The 23,079-nt window shown below is 41.6% G+C and overlaps 1 protein-coding gene across 5 annotated transcripts in view; it reads right to left on the reverse strand.

Annotated features, from left to right (window-relative positions):
• The window catches only part of IMMP2L (inner mitochondrial membrane peptidase subunit 2), an 846,530-nt gene that overhangs the window by 229,300 nt on the left and 594,151 nt on the right, over positions 1–23,079 (reverse strand). For all 5 annotated transcript variants that reach the window (XM_078851137.1, XM_078851138.1, XM_078851139.1 and 2 more), the window contains one exon: positions 17,761–17,826. In XM_078851137.1, coding sequence (XP_078707263.1) covers positions 17,761–17,826 — 66 coding nt within the window. Of the gene's footprint in view, positions 1–17,760; positions 17,827–23,079 lie in introns of those variants that run through there.

The following is a 23,079-nucleotide window of genomic DNA, read 5'->3' on the forward strand; positions in this document are numbered from 1 at the left end:
TCATTACTGCATCCACATACTGGTGTATACTGTGCAAAGAACCGTGCAGTGCTTTAGCCATATGATTTCCATATAAAGTCAGCAGGAATGCTACGCCTAAAAGTCTACATATCTTTTAAAAAGTTTTCTCCCCCATCATCATTAATGACAATAGTAGATTAGAATTATTTTTGTAGACCACAGTTCATAATTTTGTAGTCTTAAAAGAGATGCTGTCATTGAGTTCAGCGAACTGCTTCTTTAAATGTAACTCTCTCTCTCTCCCTGTTGCAGGATCAACTGTGAGGCAAATGCCATTTGTGTTTCAGTGCTGATACAAATGCTATCAAGTCAGAACGCTACCGAGAACGTCACTTTGTGTTCTCTCTTCCACAGAAATTTTATATTTGTTCTTTGTTTGAGCTCCTAGTTCTACTCGGAATAGCAACTCTGTAAAAATAGTGTTGTTGGGGTACCATGTTTATTGTCTCTCAGTGGTTTCTCTCTCAAACATTCTCATTTCACAAACAAGAGGATGTTTTACTAGAAGCCAAGCCTACACATTCTATATGGGGAGAGGTTTACAAAAATCAAGTGCAAAGCAATCACATCTCTTCTAGATCCTTAACAATAGATCTGAGTAAATTAAAATTTTGGAAGGTCAAGCTTTGTTGTCTGACTTTGGTCTCTGAGCCAACAGGCCAACTGATCCTTTGAAGCTAACTGTACACACAGGAAAACTAAACAAACTCTCAAAAGCATTGCCAGGATATTTCTCCAGCTTATTGATACTGTACCAATACATATTCATATCATTTTCATTTATAGAAATGGGATGCAATCATGTAAGGCCTCCATGTATGGAAATCACATTGAAATCAATGGAAATTCCAAGCCAGGAAGCTTTCAGGATTGTTTCAGTGCTGAAGACTCATGATCAAGAATTATAACTTAAGTCTAACTGAAGTTTACAGACTTGACAGATCCCATCAGAATCTACAAATTAGTGTTGATAAGTGTATTGCATAAGCCTTAACTGGGATGTTTCCTAAAACTCCAAACTAAAACTATGGTGAACTACAGATAGAAGACAAAGTGGTTCCACCACAAACGTTTAATTTATGGTGAAATTTCATAATACATACATATTTCACACACAAAAATTCCTACATTAACAGAACATTATTAAGGTTGCAGTGTCAAAAGTTGCACTCAAAAGTTAGGAAGTGCCAGAATTAAGGTTGCCCGAGCTATCTTATTAATGTTCTTTAACATAATGTGTGTGAGACAGAGAGAAATTTCTAAAGTTTTTTTTTAAAGCAAACAAAATAAAAACATAAATTCCATCATGTGGCATTACACTGATACCTACATGAGTCATAAGCAGGCTTGGAACTTTTAGGTCCACCACAGAGACCTCTGCTACTTGAGCTAATGGAGTAACTAATAGCGATAGTAGGTTGTCATCCTCTCTGTGGACCAGAGCTAGAAGCCTGGGAAACAAGCAGGAAGAATTGGAAGTCCTGGCACAATCAAGGAATATGATGTGATTGGAATAATAGAAACTTGGGGTAGTTCACATGACTGGAGCACTGTCATGGATGGGTATAAACTGTTAAGGAAGGACAGGTTCGGGAGGAAGGGTGAGGGAGTTGCACTGTATGTAAGAGAGCGGTATGATTGCTCAGAGCTCCAGTATGAAACTGGAGGAAAGCCTGTTGAGAGTCTTTGGGTTGAGTTTAGAGGTGACAAGGGTGATGTCGTGGTGGATGTGTGCTATAGACCACCGGATCAGAGGGATGAGGTAGACGAGGCTTTCTTCAGACAACTAACTGAAATTTCCAGATCACAGGCCTTGGTTCTAATGAGGGACTTCAATCACCCTGACATCTGCTGAGAGAGCAATACAGCAATGCATAGAAAATCCAGGAAGTTTTTAGAAAGTGTTGGGGACAACTTCCTGGTACAAATGCTGGAGGAACCAACTACGGACCGTGCTCCTCTTGACCTGCTGCTTACAAACAGGGAAGAATTTGTAGGAGAAGTAGAAGTGGGTGGCAACCTAGGCAGCAGTGACCATGAGACCGTTGAGCTCAGGATCCTGACAAAAGGAAGAAAGGAGAGTAACAAAATATGGACCCTGGCCTTCAGAAAAGTAGACTTAGACTCCCTTAGGGAACTGATGGGCAGGATCCCTTGGGAGGCTAATATGAGGGGGAAAGGAGTCCAGGAGAGCTGGCTGTATTTTAAAGAAGCCTTATAGATGGTGCAGGAACAAACCATCCCAATGTGCAGAAAGAATAGCAAATATGGCAGGCAACCAGCTTGGCTTAACTGTGAAATCTTTGGTGAGCTTAAACTCAAAAAGGAAGCTTACAAAAAGTGGAAACTTGGACAGATGACTAGGGAGGAGTATAAAAATATTGCTAAAGTATGCAGGGGTGTAATCAGGAAGGCCAAGGCACAACTGGAGTTGCAACTAGCAAGGGATGTGAAGGGTAACAAGAAGGGTTTCTACAGGTATGTTACCAACAAGAAGGTGGTCAGCGAAAGTGTGGGACCCTTACTGAATGGGGGAGGCAACCTAGTGACAGATGATGTTGGAAAAGCTGAAGTACTCAATGCTTTTTTTGCCTCGGTCTTCACAGACAAGGTCAGCTCCCAGCCTGCTGCACTGGGCAACACAGAATGGGGAGGAGATGAGCAGCCCTCAGTGGTGAAAGAACATAAGGATTATTTAGAAAAGCCGGACATGCACAAGTCCATGGGTCCAGATCTAATGCATCCAAGGGTGCTGAGGGAGTTGGCTGATTTATTTGCAGAGCCATTGGCCATTATCTTTGAAAATTCGTAGCTATCAGAGGAGGTCCTGGAGGATTGGAAAAAGGCAAATATAGTGCCCATCTTTAAAAAAGGGAAGAAAGAGAACCCGGGGAACTACAGACTGGTCAGCCTCATTTCAGTCCGCAGCAAAATCATAGAGCAGGTCCTCAAGGAATCCATTTTGAAGCACTTGGAGGAGAGGAAGGTGATCAGGAACAGTCAACATGGATTCACCAAGGGCAAGTCATGCCCCGCCAACCTGATTGCCTTCTATGATGAGATAACTGACTCTGTGGATATGGGGAAAGTGGTGGATGTGATGTATCTTGATTTTACCAAAGCTTTTGATACGGTCTCCCACAGCATTCTTGCCAGCAAGATGAATGGACTATAAGGTGGACAGAAAGCTGGCTAGATTGTCGGGCTCAACGGCTAGCGATCAACGGCTCCATGTCTAGTTGGCAGCCGGTATCAAGCAGAGTGCCACTGGGGTTGGTCCTAGGGCCAGTTTTGTTCAACATCTTTATTAATGATCTGGATGATGGGGTGAATTGCACTATCAGCAAGTTCGCAGATGACACTAAGCTGCGGGGAGAGGTAGATATGGTGGAGAGTAGGGATAGGGTCCAGAGTGACCTCGACAAATTGGAGGACTAGTCGAAAAGAAATCCGATGAGGTTCAACAAGGACAAGTGCAGAGTCCTGCACTTAGGAAGGAAGAATCCCATTCACCGCTACAGGTTGGGGACCAATTGGCTAAGCAGCAGTTCTGCAGAAAAGGACCTGGGGATTACAGTGGATGAGAAGCTGGATATGAGTCAGCAGTGTGCCCTCGTTGCCAAGAAGGCCAATGGCATATTGGGCTGTATTAGTAAGAGCATTGCCAGCAGATCAAAGGAAGTGATTATTCCCCTCTATTCAGCACTGGTGAGGCCACACCTGGAGTATTGTGTCCAGTTTTGGTCCCCCCGCTACAGAAGGGATGTGGAAAAATTGGAGAGAGTCCAGCGGAGGGCAACAAAAATGATTAGGGGGTTTGGGCACATGACTTAGAGTCATAGATACTAGATCCTAAGGTCAGAAGGAACCATTATGATCATCTAGTCTGACCTCCTGCACAACGCAGGCCACAAAATTTCACCCACCCACTCCTGCAAAAAACCGCTCACCTATGTTTGAGCTATTGAAGTCCTCAAATCATGGTTTAAAGACTTCAAGGAGCAAAGAATCTTCCAGCAAGTGATCCATGCCCCATGCTACAGAAGAAGGCAAAAACCTCCAGGGCCTCTTCCAATCTGCTCTGGAGGAAAATTCCTTCCCAACCCCAAATATGGCGATCAGCTAAACCCTGAGCATATGGGCAAGATTCATAGAAAATTCTACAGAAAATTCTTTCCTGGGTAACTCAGATCCTACCCCATCTAACATCCCATCACAGGCCATTGGGCCTATTTACCATGAATATTTAAAGATCAATTACCAAAATCCCATCATACCATCTCCTCCATAAACTTAACCAGTTTAATCTTAAAGCCAGATAGGTCTTTTGCCCCCACTGCTTCCCTTGGAAGGCTATTCCAAAACTTCACTCCTCTGATGGTTAGAAACTTTCGTCTAATTTCAAGTCTAAACTTTTTATATCCATTTGTTCTTGTGTCCACATTAGTACTGAGCTTAAATAATTCCTCTCCCTCTCTGGTATTTATCCCTCTGATATATTTATAGAGAGCAATCATATCTCCCCTCAACCTTCTTTTAGTTAGGCTAAACAAGCCAAGCTCCTTGAGTCTCCTTTCATAAGACAGGTTTTCCATTCCTTGGATCATCCAAGTAGCCCTTCTCTGTACCTGTTCCAGTTTGAATTCATCCTTCTTAAACATGGGAGACCAGAACTGCACACAGTATTCCAGGTGAGGTCTCACCAATGACTTGTATAACGGTACTAAAACCTCCTTATCTCTACTGGAAATACCTCTCCTTATGCATCCCAAGACCGCATTAGCTTTTTTCACGGTCATATCACATTGGCGGCTCATAGTCATCCTATGATCAACCAATACTCCAAGGTCCTTTTCCTCCTCCGTTACTTCTAATTGATGCATCCCCAGCTTATAACTAAAATTCTTGTTATTAATCCCTAAATGCATAACCTTACACTTTTCATTATTAAATTTCATCCTATTACTATAACTCCAGTTTACAAGGTCATCCAAATCTTCCTGTATGATTCCCCTGTCCTTCTCTAAATTGGCAATACCTCCCAGCTTTGTACCATCTGCAAACTTTGTTAGCACACTCCCATTTTTTGTGCCGAGGTCAGTAATAAAAAGATTAAATAAGATTGGTCCCAAAACTGATCCCTGAGGAACTCCACTGGTAACCTCCCTCCAGCCTGACAGTTCCCCTTTCAGTAGGACCCGCTGTAGTCTCCCTGTTAACCAATTCCTTATCCACCTTTCAATTTTCATATTGATCCCCATCTTTTCCAATTTAACTAATCATTCCCCATGTGGCACGGTATCAAACACCTTACTGAAATCGAGGTAAATTAGATCCACTGCATTTCATTTGTCTAAAAAAATCTGTTACTTTCTCAAAGAAGGAGATCAGGTTGGTTTGGCACGATCTACCTTTTGTAAAACCATGTTGTATTTTGTCCCATTTACCATTGACCTCAATGTCCTTAACTACTTTCTCCTTCAAAAGTTTTTCCAAGACCTTGCATACTACAGATGTCAAACTAACAGGCCTGTAGTTACCCGGATCACGTTTTTTTCCTCCCTTCTTAAAAATAGGAACTATGTTAGCAATTCTCCAATCATACGGTACAACCCCTGAGTTTACAGATGCATTAAAAATTCTTGCTAATGGGCTTGCAATTTCATGTGCCAATTCCTTTAATATTCTTGGATGAAGATTATCTGGGCCCCCGATTTAGTCCCATTAAGGTGTTCGAGTTTCACTTCTACCTCAGATATGGTAATATCTGCCTCCATAACCTCATTTCCATTTGTCATGCTACCATTATCCCTAAGATCCTCTTTAGCCTGATTAAAGACTGAGGCAAAGTATTTGTTTAGATATTGGGCCATGCCTAGATTATCCTTGACCTCCACTCCATCCTCAGTGTTTAGCGGTCCCACTTCGTCTTTCTTTGTTTTCTTCTTATTTATATGGCTATAGAACCTTTTACTATTGGTTTTAATTCCCTTTGCAAGGTCCAACTCTACTTGACTTTTAGCCTGTCTCACTTTATCCCTACATGTTCTGACCTCCATAGGGTAGCTTTCCTTGCTGATCCCTCCCATCTTCCACTCCCTGTATGCTTTCTGCTTTTTCTTAATCACCTCTCTGAGATGCTTGCTCATCCAGCTTGGTCTACAACTCCTGCCTATGAATTTTTTCCCCTTTCTTGGGATGCAGGCTTCCGATAGCTTCTGCAGCTTTAATTTAAAATAATCCCAGGCCTCCTCTGCCTTTAGATCCATAAATTCTTCAGTCCAATCACTTCCCTAACTAATTTCCTTAATTTTTGAAAGTTAGCCCTTTTGAAATCAAAAACCCTAGTTGCAGATTTATTTTTGTTAATCCTTCCGTTCAGTTTGAATGGAATTAGCTCATGATCACTTGAGCCAAGACTGTCCCCTACAACCATTTCTTCTATGAGGTCCTCACTACTCACCAAAATCAAATCTAAAATGGCATCCCCTCTAGTCGGTTCAGCAACTACTTGATGAAGGAATCCATCAGCTATCGCATCTAGGAAAATCTGAGCCCTATTATTATTACTAGCACTCGTCCTCCAGTCTATATCTGGGAAGTTAAAGTCTCCCATGATCACACAGTTTCCATTAGTATTATTTAATTAAACACATTAAAGAGGGCTCTATCCATATCCAAATTAGATCCCGGCGGTCTATAGCACACCCCAAGCACTATCCCAGGGGAGGCTCTAATAGTTTTCTTCCCCAGTGTAATTTTTGCCCAGACGGACTCTGTCTTATCCATTCCATCACTTCTTATTTCTCTACATTCTACCTCATCATTGATATACAATGCTACTCCACCACCTTTACCTTTATTTCGGACTTTCTTAAACAGCACATACCCTTCAATAGCTGTAGTCCAGTCATGACGACTATTCCACCATGTTTCTGTTATCCCTATAATATCTGGTTTCACTTCCTGCACCAGTAGCTCTAGTTCCTCCATTTTGTTACCTAGGCTCCTCGCATTGGTGTACAAACATCTTAATTTTTGCTGTTTGGCCTCGCTCACATTCTGTACCCTATTAGACACGGTCATTCTACAGCCAGTATAACCTATTAGACTGGTCTCCACACTGCCCTTCCTCCTTATATACATTCTCCTACCCACGGCTGTATCCTTTCTTACTTCGTTTTCTTCCCTCTCAATGCTAAAATCCGGTGTGGAGATTACCTGGACATCTCCCAACCATCTCCCCCAGATTCCTAGTTTAAAGCTCTCTTAATCAGTTGTGCCAGCCTCCATCCTAGAAGACTATGTCCTTCCCTCCTCAGATGAAGTCCATCCCGAGAGAACTGTCCTCTATCCATGAATGCTCCCAGTTGCCATACACCCCAAAGCCCTCCTTATAGCACCACTGCCTAAGCCATCTGTTGATAGTCATAATCTTGTCACACCTTTGTTGCCCTTCTCTAGGAACAGGCAGAATCCCACTAAAGATCACCTGAGCCTCGATTTCCTTAAGCGACTTCCCCAGCCTAGCATAGTCTCCCTTAATACTTTCCAGCGAGAATCTAGCCATATCATTTGTTCCCACATGAAGGATAATTAGGGGATTCTTTCCTGCTCCCTTTAGGATCCTTTTCAACCTCAGGTCTACATCCCGTATCTTAGCACCTGGAAGACAGTACACCCTTCTATTCTCTGGATCAGCTCTGGTTACGGGCCTGTCTATTCTTCTCAGTAAAGAGCCCCTGATCACATAGACCTGCCTTTTCCGGTGACAGTGCTATTTTCCAATCTATCCCATGTTCCCTCTGGCTGCAAGTTCTTTCCATTCCTATTCTCCCTTGTAATCCTCTTCAACCCAGCCTGTATCCTCCTGGGGCTCATATTTGGTGTAGTCTCCATTGACTCTTCCCCTTTTCCTATAGGACTAGCCACTCTTCTCTTTTTCGTTGCCCTTCCACCTTCAGTGACCACCTGCTTAGCCCCTTCTTCATTTTCCAACTCTGCAAAATTGTTCTTGAGCTCTATTTCTCCCTCACTAGCCTGTCTTTTCGTCTGCCTGGTTCTTTTAGTCACATGCTTACACAGACAACTTTCCTCACCCAGTCTCCCCTCAGAATTCCTCAGCCCTGCTTCCATCTGCAAGTCTGAGCTTTTCCCTTCAGATACCTCATGTTTTTGCTCCATAATCTGCTCGAATCCCTTTCTAAACTCAACCAGACCTGCATCTCCAACGTGGAGAGGTTGAGGGAACTAGGGTTATTCAGTCTGCAGAAGAGAAGAGTGAGGGGGGATTTGATAGCAGCCTTTAACTACCTGAAGGGGGGTTCCAAAGAGGATGGAGCTAGGCTGTTCTGAGTGATGGCAGATAACAGAACAAGAAGCAATAGTCTCAAATTGCAGTGGGGGAGGTCTAGGTTGGATATTAGGAAACACTATTTCACTAGGAAGGTGGAGAAGCACTGGAATGGGTTACCTAGGGAGATGGTGGAATCTCCATCCTTAGAGGTTTTCAAGGCCCGGCTTGACAAAGCCCTGGCTGGGATGATTTAGTTGGGGTTGGTCCTGCTTTGAGCAGGAGACTGGACTAGATGACCTCCTGAGGTCTCTTCCAACCCTAATATTCTATGATTCTATTATTCTAGAGGGGGATGGGACACTTTGCCAATGGTTTCCACAGATATTTGCTGATAAAAGGAATGGTGAGACTCGGCATTCTTGAGTTTTATTCTAGGCTCTGGAGGGGAGTGTGTTCTAGTGGACCCAGACTATGCTGCCCCATAGCCTCCATCCTCTCTTTGTCCCAGTCCCATCTCTTCCTCATTTCTGATTCCTTGTTCCAGCCTCATTCTTTTCACCTAGCCGTCCCAGTCTCATCTAGTTGCTCCTCTTCCAATTTCAGTCCCACCCATATCCTCCCCTAGCTCCCACTCCCCCTTGCCCACCCAGTCCCAGTCTCCCCCCACTATAACCCCCAGCTCCCCTCTTTCCTCTACCAACCTCCAGTCCCACTCTCACTGTCATTACAAGCTTTGTCCCAATCTACTTCCTCACCCGCTTGTGTAGATCCAGATCTTGTCACCTCTGAATTCAAATCAGGCAGCTTCCTCCTCCATGATGCCTGACACCAATAGGGAAGTCACTCAGAGCACAGGAGAGACAATCTTTGTACTCTCACTTCAGGTGCCTGAACCCAGCTCAGCCCATAGCAGTACAGTTCTGCAACTGAAGTGAAAATCCAGCCCTGAGCATGCAAATACCCAGTGTGTAAAATTTCAGCACATATGGCTATAATAGGAGGTGTCAAGCAACCTTAATAGGTGGTACTGCCATCTGCCTCCCACACCCCATAATTAGTACTAGAGATACAATCCCTAAGAGACACAGTCACTTCTCACACAACTACCCAAAGCTTCTGTTATTTGCACTTAGTTTGAAGATAGGCAGACAGATAAAGGGAGAAGCAACAGCAAGAAACACTTGAAAAATTCATTGATCTCATGTTGAAATATTCAGGATTCTGAACATCGACCTCTAATAATCTAATGATACCCCTGGACACAAGTCTGTCTGTTGTTTTTAATACAGACTTCCTGGGGTGGGGGAAAAGGGTCAGTCTATAGTGTAGAGCTGAATATCAAACTATGGTCTAAGTCAAGTAGACTCATAACATCAGATTATGGCAGTGGCCATAAAAAAGCAGTACAGTAGGTTATTAAATAGCCATCATTTTAAGTTTTACTAGTAAAAACCCAATTTTGATACAGTTTTTCTTCTCATAAAACTTCATTATTTCTGGGACTGTACATAGCATGACTCAACTATCTGTGATAGATTACTATAGATTTTTGTAGCTTCAACAGCACGTTTAAGATAAATTGGTTTTAAAATGTTTAATTTCTAGTGATTCAATATGTTTTCTAATACCAGCACTTATTTTTAATAAATTAGATAGTAATGACTTTTTGTAACGTAGCCTCTCTCTTGAAAGAATTATCATTTAAATAGTCTCCAGTGATTTTTTTTAACAATTTCCTTCCTACAAAGTGAATTCTGCTGTGAATTCATGGAAGACAAATAAAGTCTTGTCTATGGGATATGGACTGTGTGAGATTTGCACACTGTCCATCAGTGCTATTAGTGTTAACCTATAACATCTCTCTAGGGCTGAAAGGTGATTTTCTGCCTGTTCTTTGAAATCTCCCAATGAAGAATTGCTGCTACCTACTGAAAGTCAAATGGTCTGTGATGGGTTGGTGATGTGGACTGCACTATGCTGGGAATTTAAAAGACACCACATAACTCACTTCATTGGGACTGCCAGCTAGACTGGAACCAAGCTCTCAGAAGTGAAATGCCAGGATTTTTTATTCACTGAGTTCGCAGTATTTTCAGTCCCTAACAGCAGGTTTTAAAGGATGAAAAAATGTGTGGTCTATTATTTTCGACTACATGGAAAATCTACAAAACAAAGCCACACTGGTCCCAGGGCTGATCTTTCCTCTGTTGTGGTCTGCCAAAATTACATCTGAACCCTGTATATTTTAAAGTTTATGAATTTATTATTTTATATTTAGTCTCTGCTTTTACACATGAAGAACGCAAAACTAGCCTTTTTATGCAGCAGGGGTCATAACAAATTAATATAAAAACAAACAACTGTAAAGAAACCTATTCTATAGACGTAACGGCTTTGCCTAAATATTACTTTCATTGTCTACAGTACTCAAGACAAGACATAATAAAAAGCTAGCTACACTTGTTTTGGTTAATGGCATGAAATACACAGCATTTATGACAACTTATTCTGAAAGATAGGTCAACACGCTTTTGTATAGTCTATTCAGAACAAGCGAGATAAAGATATATTGCTGTTCCATGACAGTTATTTTAAAGGCAGATAGCTTTTTAGATAATATCAAATTTAAAAGAAGCAGGATGCTGTATTTCTTTACACTGGTAACATAATCCAGTTTTTATGTCAATTTGTATTATGTTGTGTTTGTTGTATCTGATAACAGTGTGATTTAAGACCTCAGCTAAGCATTTTTCTTCACTTCTGTTTGTGTGTGTAACATTTCTCACAGCATTGTTCTGAGTTTGCTATTTCCCTTTCCCAGGTTAACACTAAAACCATATTAAACCTTGCACTCCCCATTATTACAATATGCAGCAGTGATACCCTTCATTAAGGGTAGGCTGGGATTAGAGCTGTGCGTATAATTGATTTTTTCAATTTGCAGGCAATCAGGAAAAAATTGTACTGAATTTTTTTTTTTAATTTTCTGTGAATTTAAAAAAAAACAATTTTGAGTTGAACAAAATATTTCAATTCACCAAAACTAAATGTTTTGTTTCAATTCTGAGCTTTTAAATCATTTAAAAAGTTAAAACTAAAATTGAAGAAAACTTTAAATTTAACACAAAGTCATTTTGAATCAAAATCTTGAAATGTTTTGTTTTTAAAAAGTGTAAATAAAAGTGTAGATTTTTTTCAATAGGTATTTTTAAGGGTATTTCTCAGCTGAAACAATTCAGTGAATTCAACATGAATTCATAAAATGTTTTGGTTGACCCGAATCTACATTGTTCTCCAAAAAATGTTCTGGTAGAAAAATTTTGCTCACCTCTAATTGGGATCCCTATTTGTTCAATTCCACAGATTATTACTCTATGGGAAATTTAGGCAGGGGGTCTGATACTTATAAAAAGAGGGAAAAAGACGGGAGGGACTTAACAGTAGCTGTTCTACCTTGAAAATCACTCTGCACCTTCACATTCGTGGGATATGGCAGCTCTGTTGTCAAGCTGCAGAACGGCTTTGAAAGTCGTGTCTGCTGGGGAGTGCACAAGGGTGAAATAATTGCCTTGCTCTCTATGAGAAAGTGCACCTCCCAACCACCTGAGTTCCTTCTCTGAAATCACAGGGTCCTGATGTTCTATAGACCACCAACATAGAGGGGAAGGTGAGTGAATAGCGTCAATATACCCAGACAACTCTCAAAGAACAACAGTTACTGGTAAATAACCTCTTTCTTCTTACAGGGCCTCTGGGCATTCCTCCTTGTGAGAGATTGATCAAAGTGAACTTCCAATTGTGATTATGTCTGCTGGGAGGGTGCGTGAGCTTAGTACTTCAAGGTAACTCTATTTTGTCTGTGGTCTACAAGGACAAGTCACTATCTCAGCTTCACGTCTACTGTGGTCGTAGATTTCCACCTATCTCAATGCAGAATTCTCACTCTCACCAAAGGAAGCATGTCATCAGTACCCAAGATGCAAATAAAGTGTTCTGTTTTTGCATGGAAAAGACCAAGCCCTTTAGAAAATCTAACAGGTTATTCAGAGAGATACATAGGAGAGATTCCTGGGAGAACCCATTACCAGACTTTCATACTGGATTAGGAGATGTATAGAACATTGTTACATCTTAGCTAGGAAACCAGTACTTCCTGGTTTAAAATCTACTCCATGAGAGCCTTAGGCACGTTCCCTTGGTGGAAGTGTCTAAAGTAGCAGCGTGGAATTCAGTGCACACTTTCACCAGGCATTACTCTTTGGACTTAGCATCATTCTCTGATGCTCAGTTTGGGAGAGCGGTGCTACAGTCCACATTTCGCTAAGAACTCCTTGCCCATCATCCACCCGGGGAAGCACTGCTTGCTAATCTCCCACTAGTTCCACTCCCTGGCAAAGCCCCTCTTATCACTGCCACAACTGAAATAACAAACCAATTGATTCAGTCACCCAACACCAATTTTTTCTGGCACTCCCCACAATACAAACCATTTCATTCTGTCTTCCAACGTTATTTCTGTTCTCACCAATCAGTACTTGATACAGACAAGATCCCCACACAATGCAGATCCTCACTACAACTGATACTGGCCACCCCATGCAGAACGACACACACACTCACACATACCTGTTACAAAACTGCTCGTGTTTGACAGACTGCACACACACTACAGACCCTCCACATACCCAAAGCTCCACATAAATCCACACACACACCCTCACAAAGACCTCCAGCCACAATCAATACACACACACACACACACACACAAACCTCCTCAACTGATATCACCCTACCACACACAATTAATACAAACACAGCCTCCTCCCCCACATCCCACAATTGACTTACTGCCCAAAGACCCCCTCAACAATTGGTACACCTCACACAGTTCTCTTCACAACTGATATGCACATGCACCCTAAGGCCTGGGGATATCCACCCCCCAGGCTGAGTGAGGAGTGGAGAAGGCAGGAGCTGCCATTACGCAGCCTACTCTTTGCTGGCACAATTCCAGTCCCATGATTTCCAGAAGAAAAGGAGAGGGAGCACTGGGTTGTTCCATGTGTTGAGGGAACAGCTGTCCTTCAGCACATGGAGCAGCTCTGATTAATCAGTGAAGTGACAGGTGTGGGAAATAATGAAAGTACCAGTGTGGCATCTGGGCACAAACCATCTGTATCCAAACCCTGGAATTAGGAGTGGAGCAGCTTGCACACTCGACCTCTAGGACAATAACAAGTTTTGTCCCTACCAAAAGAGTGTATGACCAATTAATTTTCAAAAGCAAGTTTTCTAAACAACTGTGGACAGTACCTCTACCATAACTCCTATAAACTGCTTTAAAACATAGTTCAAAGTACAGATAAACCTGAAGAGCAGCAAAATTCTTTCTAGGTACAGTAGGGTAATTTTTCTGCTACTGAAGTGCTCGAGACTTCCAAACATTTTCATTGCAATTATTCAATGAACTAAGCAGAGGATGAATTTAGTTCTCATGAATATATTTTGTGCATATTCCAATCTATGTTTAGTTTAACTCATAATATAATTTCATACTGGCCAGATAATTTGATACAACATATTAATGGATACATAATCATAGTATATTGGGTTGATACAATACTAACTTCATGTTGCTTCTGAAAAATACTTGTCTTCAGATTCATCAACTGGAAAGGAAAATGTCTGATTGTGTTTTTTTCACCTATCTTAGGTTACCAAATTTACTGTGACTTCCTGTTTGTTTCCATGTTTTAGTCACATATCTCCTTTTAATACCATAACTGAAAATAATCAATAAAAGAACTCAAATTTTAGGGAAAAATTGTCACACTTATATAAACCTGTATTTATATTCTGTATGTATTTCTACTCTCAACAGTTAAAGGAGAAAAGTTGTAAATTTTTCAAAGATCTGTTCCAATGGTACAAAATGTGTATAGGTAAGTTATAAAATGTAAGTATTTTTCTGAGGATGCTTCTAACCAGAAATTAACCAAAATAGTTCAAGAAACATTCAATATTGGAAGGCATTTGAGGTTTGTGTATATTTATCATCATGGGTGGGATTTTTCAAAAGTATCTCTGGGAACTGGATGACTAATTACCTTAGATGTTTTTGAACCTCTCCCCCCTCCCCCCCCCGATCCATCTACTCAAGAACCCATTGTAAAATGTTAATATTATAAAATAATAAGTAGGATAATTTGGGATTGATTTATTTTGCTATCCATTTTCAACAACATTCCTATGGAAATGAATGAGGAACCACTAAACTGGTTGTTAATCGTCCCCTTTTTAACTACAACATTTTGGCAAATATATTGCCAAATGGCACAGAAAGAAGCTATTGTGTGAAGACAGATTGCTATAGAAGGCGTCACTCAGTGCTGTTGTTTCACATAGCCTTCCAAGTATTATAGGGTTTTGGCATGTAAGCAAATGTTCAGACTTGGGAAGACATACTATGTTGTTGTTAATTTTGTTACTTTTTGTTATGCAAGCTTTGAGTGTAAGCAATGGTCCCTGGAGAGTCAGCTGTATGAGCAGCATCAGGGTTTGCGGTCCACATTGGTCTCAAAGTAGAATCAATTCTTGAAGCAAGTTGTTCCCTAGGAACTAGACAATGGTTTTGGGCTGGCAGTCTAGATTTCTCCTCCAATGACAAGCCAATCTGCAAGTCCTCATGCATCTGTGAATACTTTGCAGAGGGGCAATGCTGGTGCCAGAAGGAGTAACCACATTATGCATGCTAATTGTAGTGGGATCTTATTAGAAAACCCGGTGCTAATTGTAGTGGGGTGGTCACCCACTCCTGCCTTAAAAGGCTTAAAACAGCCCAGGGAGAGGGCTGTGGCAGAGAATGAAAGGTGGGGCTGATTGGGAGGAGCAGCCTCAGCTGGGGGCCATGCCCCAATCAGGCCACAGCTGGCTTAATCAGGGCCCAGCTGGCCCTTATAAGAGGGCAGTGGGCCAGGAGCACACAGAGTCTCCTCTAGCTGTGGAGGGAGATGGGCCTGGCTGCTGGGGAGTGTACCAGGGTACCTGAGGCGAAGCAGGGCTGGGAGGCTCCAGGCTGGAAAAACCCCAGGCTGCAAGCCTGGCAGATGGCCCAAGACAGGGTACTGGGGTTGCAACAGGGCAGCCCAAGGGTAGGCGGAGGCAGCAGGTCCAAACCCCCCTTGCCTCTGATGACTGGCTTATATAGACTGCAGTTGGCCCCAGTGAAAGAGGGCTAGATGGTGACTGGCACTAGCCCATAGGCTAAGGCAAGGTGGGGATAGATGGTGGGGGGTTCCCTGGGGAGGGGAGACCCAGATCTGTGGGATATTGCCTGGAGGGGCAGCACCCCAGGTAAAAGGGCACTGGGGTTTGGGAGGGACACGGGGGCCAGCAATGGCAAAACACCGGTATTGGGTGCTCTGGAGCTGGTAAAAAGAGCTAATTCCCAGACAGCCAGCAAGAAGCTGCCATGGGGTGAGTCTGTGCCCCGTTGCACTTCTCAAGAAGACAGACGTTCAAATACTTAGATTTCTGTCAATAACTGTCTATACAAAGGAGTGTTGGGCTTCAACCCTTTGGAAATTTACCATTTATTATCTATTATATATTTAGAAGACCAGTACACTGAGCTAACTGTAGTAATAACAAAAATAACTATCAGTGTACTTAAGGGTCTCTCTGGAATTCTAAATATATTGAACAAAGTTCTCTGTGGCATTAACTTCACTGAAGTTAATAGAATTAATGCCAGCACAGAATTTGTCCAGCTGCAAATGCATACAGTTACCATATCCATAGATCTGTTGTGAGTCATTGTGGCCCTTGTGGGTGTGTCAATGGCCAGGTGGGTTTAAGGTTCAAATAAATAAGAACATATGAACGGCCATATTGGGTCAAACCAAAGGTCCATCTAGCCCAGTATCTTGCCTTCTGACAGTGGCCAATGCCAAGTGCTTCAGCGGGAATGAACAGAACAGGCAATCATCAAGTGAGCCATCCCCTGTTGCCCATTTCCAGCTTCTAGCAAACAGAGGTTAGGGATACCACCTGTGTCCATCCTGGCCAATAGCCATTGATGGACCTATCCTCAAGAATTAATTTAATTCTTTTTCTGAACCGTGATATAGTCTTGGCTTGTACAACATCTCCTATCAAAGAGTTCCACAGGTTGACTGTGTGTTGTGTGAAGAAATACTTTTTTGTTTGTTTTAAACCTGCTGCCTATTAATTTCATTTGGTGACATCTAGTTCTTGTGTTACGAGAAGGAGTAAATAACACTTCCCTATTTACTTTCTCCATTTAGGTCTATAAAATCATGACTGGTGTGAGGACAAACCTGTTCAGAGCCAGTCTCCCCCAGAGCCATATTAAACAATAGGCCCACCAGATTTAAGAATAAGTAACAGGATTTTGTGAGTCCCTTTTTTATTGTATTTTTTTATTTTTCCTTGGTTTCATTTTTGTTGTTGGGCAGGGCGGAAAGACAGGTGGGTGTGCTGAATAGGCAACAACAGCAGTAAGAGGTACCAGTGAAGAGGGAACTGAAGAATAGCTGATTAACCAGCTTAGTAGTCTCAGCTATGTTGGCCACTCTAGAGGTAGAACTCCAAGTGTCCAATTGCAGCACACAGTAGAAGAGTAACCTTTTGGCTGGGGCAGGGGGAGCAAACCAGAACAGTGAGAGGAGCCAAACAGCTAGGTAAGGAGAGCCAACTCTATGCAAAAGAAGTGGTTGTAACAGAGTGAGAACATGACAGCCTTTGATCTCTGAGCAAAGCAGGGACGATACTGACTTCCTCTGCAAAGCACTAGGAGAACTACTTATGAAAAGTGCTGCATAAGAGCAAAGCGTTATCATTACTGAGGGTTTAAAAATGTGTGGAAAATGCAAACACTTTTAGGCATCACATAAGCTTGAGCCTTAATTTCTCTTAGTCCTAGAAAAGTCTAGTTCCCAGGACATCCCAAAACCTAGAAACAGACTCTTCAGAGCTCAATTTGTCTATAAACCCTCCTGATACAGTGCTTTGCTGTAAGGGGGCTGTATATTCCCCCAAAAACCTTGCAATGACGATGGATACCTGTGTGAACCACTGTACTCAGTGTGTGAACTTTATATCTGCCAACCGCTCTATAAATATTATCAGTCCTACCAGAAAGACTGTGCTCACGTATAAAAATTCCTTTACAATTGCCTGGCATAAATTTGCAATGGGGGAATCAAATACTGTATACGGTGAGCAGGATTTGCACCTTCATAAGATTACCTTTGTGTAACATTTCTTATCTCATTCAAAAAGATTGACATGTACAACACTGACATTCCTGTTAAGAATATATAGCAAGAAAATACAAAAAGTTGTCATTTAGGATACTCATTCAAAATTTACTGAAAAGCCAGTGTTCCTATAATAAGTCAGATTAAGGCCAAAATACTTACTTGACAATGTCTCCTTCAAGAGCAATCACTCGTTTAATGATCTTCTGTTCAGGGTTTTTAGGAGACCTGGGAAAGGGATAAGGTTACACAGTCAGTAATGTGCCTGTTGTTTTAAGAAAATGAAAAGAAATTCAACAAAGAAATAGGCACTATTAAAGTCATTATGGGATTCCATGTTCTCCCTGATATGGCATCAATCATGATGTTCCAGCTCAAGTGAATCTATTGTTATCATTCTTATTTCAAACCATCATGAAAAAACTGAGGGTAAAATATCAGCTGAATACAAAGTCTAAGATAATCAACACTCTTTTTATAAAAAGAAAAGGAGGACTTGTGGCACCTTAGAGACTAACCAATTTATTAGAGCATAAGCTTTCGTGAGCTACAGCTCACTTCCTCAGATGCATATCGACGGCTGTTACTCTGAAACTCTTTTTATAGCAGAAGAAATGGGGAAGACACTTGACACTGATGAAGTTAGAATGTCCCATTATTGATGATGTGGGGACCTTTGCAAATAAACCTGAATTTTCCATCAAACTTTAATAGTATAGTGTATTTAAATATTCATGTCATTCATTCACTTTGAAAAAACTCAAAATGAGATTAATATTTATCAAACTAATTGAGGCAAATCTTGCATAGGTGAGCAAAGAAGGACTTTAGAAAAAACAGGTAGAATTTTCTAAAACTTTCAGCTTTATACAAAGTGCCATAATGTATCAAGTGTTAGCTGAAAATTGTTTCTCATATAACACTATGTTGAGTGTGATACAGTTGCACACTTAAGCATGCAATTATCAGGAAGCAAAGATAACCCTGCATATACAATCTGAATTCTACACCCTTCTGCATATACATTAAGATATACACTCATACTACTACTTAAATATGCAGTATAATATAAAAAAACATTTCTGTAATCTCACATTAGCATCATGTATCTTTTTGTGATATACTCAGACTTCCCCAGTTTTTGACTTGGAAATACTTAACTGTGCAAACAATATAATTTTTCCATGTTCTCTTAATATAGGTTTTCATTTGTTTACTTTTAAGAAAGGCCATCAGGTAGCCCATGTTTTGATTTTCTCCTGGCACTGACTGACGGTCTGTACTTTAGACTCCAAGCATGGCCAGCTTGTTAGAAATGTCACCACAGAGATTTGCATCACAGTTCCTGCTCCTGACATCCTGGGCCCTGTTAGTCTCACTCCAGAAATCCACCAGTGTCGTGGTGTCAGCCTCTGGCCAGCTGGCAGCATGTCTTCTTCTTAGGGCACATTCTTCAAAGGCTAAGCTAAGATGACTTTGGATGGGAAACTCACCAGAGAGGAGTTCAGTCATGAATACTGGATGCCACATGAAACTAGGGGGACAGAACACCAAGAAGGCTTATTTGTAGTGGTAGATGACTTATGATTAAGGTTACATTTATGTCACGGAGGTCATGGAAGTCACAGATTCCGTCACTTCTGGAGACCTCCGTGACGTTCTCTTTTTCAGCCCCAGGGGTGCAGGACTCTGGAGCTGTCAGCCAGCTGGGCCCTGGTAGGGTTCCAGTGACAGGCGATAGCAGCAACAAGCAACAGGGGGCACCCTACAAGGTTCTAAGAACAGGTGACAGACTCCTCAGGGTTCCAGCAATGAGCAACAACCTCAGGAGGAGAGGTGGGGAGGGGGGCACCTCGGGTGAATGGCTGGGGGTGTCCCATTTTCTCTTTGGGAAATATGGTCACCCTGTAGCTCCCAGCTTCCGTGGGTGGAGGGGGTCACCCTGCAGCTTCCAGCTGGCACAAGCAAAGGGGAAACACCCACAGCTCCCAGCCACCATGGTGGCGGGGGAAACCATGGAGTCACAGCAGCAAAAGTCACAGACAGGTCACAGCTTCCATGAATTTTTGTTTATTGCCTGTACATGTCCGTGACCTTTATTAAAAATAACCATAACAAAATCTTAGTCTTACTTATGGTTAGGAAACGGGCAAGAAAGGGCCACAAAGGTCTTGGATGATTATGGGAGACACTGGAGAACTGGTGCCCCAAGACTGTTGTGTTACAGTACTTATCTACAACCCTACAAACCCAACAGGTCAAATTAACAGCTATCAATAGAAATTCACTTGCGGTCTGTCCTATACCCCTGGTCATGCCAACTCATGTTACTACTACCTCCACACACATAATGGAATTTTGTTTGGAGGCATGGATCAAGTTAACAGGAACAATAATACAATACTTCATGTTAATTCAATAGTGAAGACAAGCCCAAGGAAGGAAATGTCATCTTAGGGACTGATGCAGATTCAAATCCACAGTTCCAGTCTCCATAAGAGAGATCAAATTGCTGAGAGGTCCAGTCCAGAGTCTCAGAAAGAAAGGGATCAAAGCAGAGAGACATCTGCGCAGCACAGATAAGGAAATTATAATTCCTATGTGGGAAGGATTCCTATGATCAAAGGATGTTTTCTCCGGAACAATATGTGGCCATGGCAGTTCGAACCTGGTGAGGCCATAATTTCAAATGTGATAATTCAGTCATTATTAGAATTAAGTCCTGATACTATTTACTGTCATTTAAAGTCATTTAATGTGACACTTCTTTGAAGTACCCTTCCTTCAAGCTAACTCATCTCATCTCTTCAATTTATCTCTACCAATCTGAGAATAGAGATGGTTTTTGTGACCCCTTTGCATGTCATTCTTGGGAGGAACCCACCACATTTTAGATGCCCACGTAGTCGCATCTAGTAGTTGGTGCACCAACAGTACTTGTCACTGCTACCATCACTAGCATCTCTATGTGCCACGGCTCACTTGAGATCAGGCCTAAGAGAAGAGCTATTACTTTTTACCCCCTAGAGTTAATGTAAATTAAACCATTTCAGTAAAATTTCACAGGTAATTTATTTCATCTCTTATTCATTTAGGCTAAGTATGAACTTGTACTTCTGTAAAATGTATTTTAACCAATGGGAAATAGTAATACATAATGTATGTGCTAAAGTGTGTGTTTGCTAAAGACTGAATAAAAACAGCCATCAAATTTTAAGTCTGCCCTTTCAAAATTCTATCTCACACATTACTTTTAAAGGTTCTTTTAAATTCCCCTCACAAGCATTTCTGTTTGATTAGCATGTACATTTTGTAATGTAATTACTGACCTCTGTGTTAATTTGCACCCACTCAGCAATAATTGTAATGACCTTGAATAAACATCATTCTAAATCAGAGGTAAGAACATTCATTCTCACTGTGGTCACTTTTCTGCCAGTAAGGACACATTAAAAAAACTGATTTATCAAAGAGACTTTCAAGAAACCCTTATACATCATTATTATAAATCACGAATGTTTTTTAACATCTGAAGCCAGAACAGATATAGTAATATAAAATACATATTATGTTCATATTCTGATTAGAATTCATTTAAATGGCAAAAACAAATGTAAGACAAATAAGAATTGGACTTAACAGGACGCAAAAATATAGATACTGCTAAACAAGGGATTTTCAGTTGGCTAAAGATAAAAAATAATAGACCGTAGATGAGAGAGAATATTCTAAGGTCACAGTTTTCCACTGAGCTTAGTGTAATCACAAAGGTTCACCTGAAAGGTGCTCAACGAAGGATAGGAACCTTAACTGGCAATGGAAGACATATAAAGAGGAAATACGTAGGCAATTTCTGGCTTCAGAATCTTTCTTACTGAATGTTACTGAACATTTTAGCCACTCTGGCTTCAGATCTGGTCAAAAAGTGAGAAAAAACATTAGACTCATAGACTATCAGAGTTAGAAGGGACCTCAGGAGATCATCTTGTTCAACCCCCTGCTCAAAGCAGGCACAGTCCCCTATTTTTTTTTGCCCCAGATCCCTAAATGGACCCCTCAAGGATTGAACTCACAATCCTGGGTTTAGCAGGCCAATGCTCAAACCACTGAGCTATCCCTCCCCCCAATTGTTTACAAAGTATTTACAATTATTTAGTGCAAATGTTGGCAAAGTTTGTAATTATTATTCACTCTTCTTTCTCTAGCTGTGAGATAGGCAACTCCTTCACACGTTTATTTACATACATTCTGTCAGGCATGCCTGTGACCAACACCCTCCATCAACTCCCGTCTCCTACTTGGTCCTTCAGTCTCTCCTTTTGTGTTCACCCGCCATACCCTAATGGCAACACCACTCTCTGGGACATCTTTGTACACACTCTGTACGGAGCCTGACGAAGGGGAACAGGTTCCAGAAACTCTTTGGCAACTGTCCTTACAAGTTATTAAGTGCTTACTCAGCTGGTCTCTCAAGCTCCCCTGATTCAGTGCCACAGCCTGCAACTCTCTCTCTCTCACACACACACACACACACACACATTTCCCCTTGTTATGAAGTTGAGTATCTATCAAACTGTCCAGGAATATTACAAAAACTTTTAAAGCAGAAGCAATAGTAGGAAGCATATCAGTGACCCATTAGAAAAACAAATCTCCTGAAAACCATTTTAACATAGACCCAATTCCATTCCATCTCCCAGTTTCTCTCCTGATGAAAACTGTAGGAAAATAGGTGAGCCGTGCAGTGGGCCCCAAAAGTTACCAAATCTGAGAATAACTTGCTGCTACCCAATTCCTCTTTAAATGAGGTACTCTTGTCAGGACCCTACTTCAGGGGCACAGGTCAAGACCAGGGCTGGGTTGGAGGGGGACTCAAGAACATGGTCCAAGTCTAGAGGATCACAGTTAGAAGGAAAAGTTCATACCAGTGTCCCACTATAGGATCAGGTCAGAGTTGAAGTTGATCAGCCATATTGGGTCAGAGCCACATGAGCCAGCCAAAATAGGATTATTGAAACAGAAATGCAAAAAGTCAGGAATGGAGTGGGGACTAAGAACAGGAGAAGGACTGGGTCGGAAACCAGGTGCAAGGTATCTTGCAAGGTTTCTGCTCCCATGAGCCTTCTGAGAGGTCTGCCTCCTTTTCTACTACCTACCCAAACCTTTCACTCACTAAAACACCCACAAAAAGAAAAGGAGTACTTGTGGCACCTTAGAGACTAACCAATTTATTTGAGCATTAGTCTCTAAGGTGCCACAAGTACTCCTTTTCTTTTTGCGAATACAGACTAACATGGCTGTTACTCTAAAACACCCACAGACATCCATAAATCCATTCACTAGATCAGTTCAGCAGCACTCTCACTCATTTCACCTTCACACATTGACACACCCACCATCTGTACCTCCATATACTTCCACCACACACCTACTATCTCCATCCCATATGACACACACCACCAATTGCCCACAACTGTTTCT

Source organism: Lepidochelys kempii, chromosome 1 (genome assembly GCF_965140285.1).
Source record: "Lepidochelys kempii isolate rLepKem1 chromosome 1, rLepKem1.hap1, whole genome shotgun sequence".
NCBI lineage: Eukaryota > Metazoa > Chordata > Testudines > Cheloniidae > Lepidochelys > Lepidochelys kempii.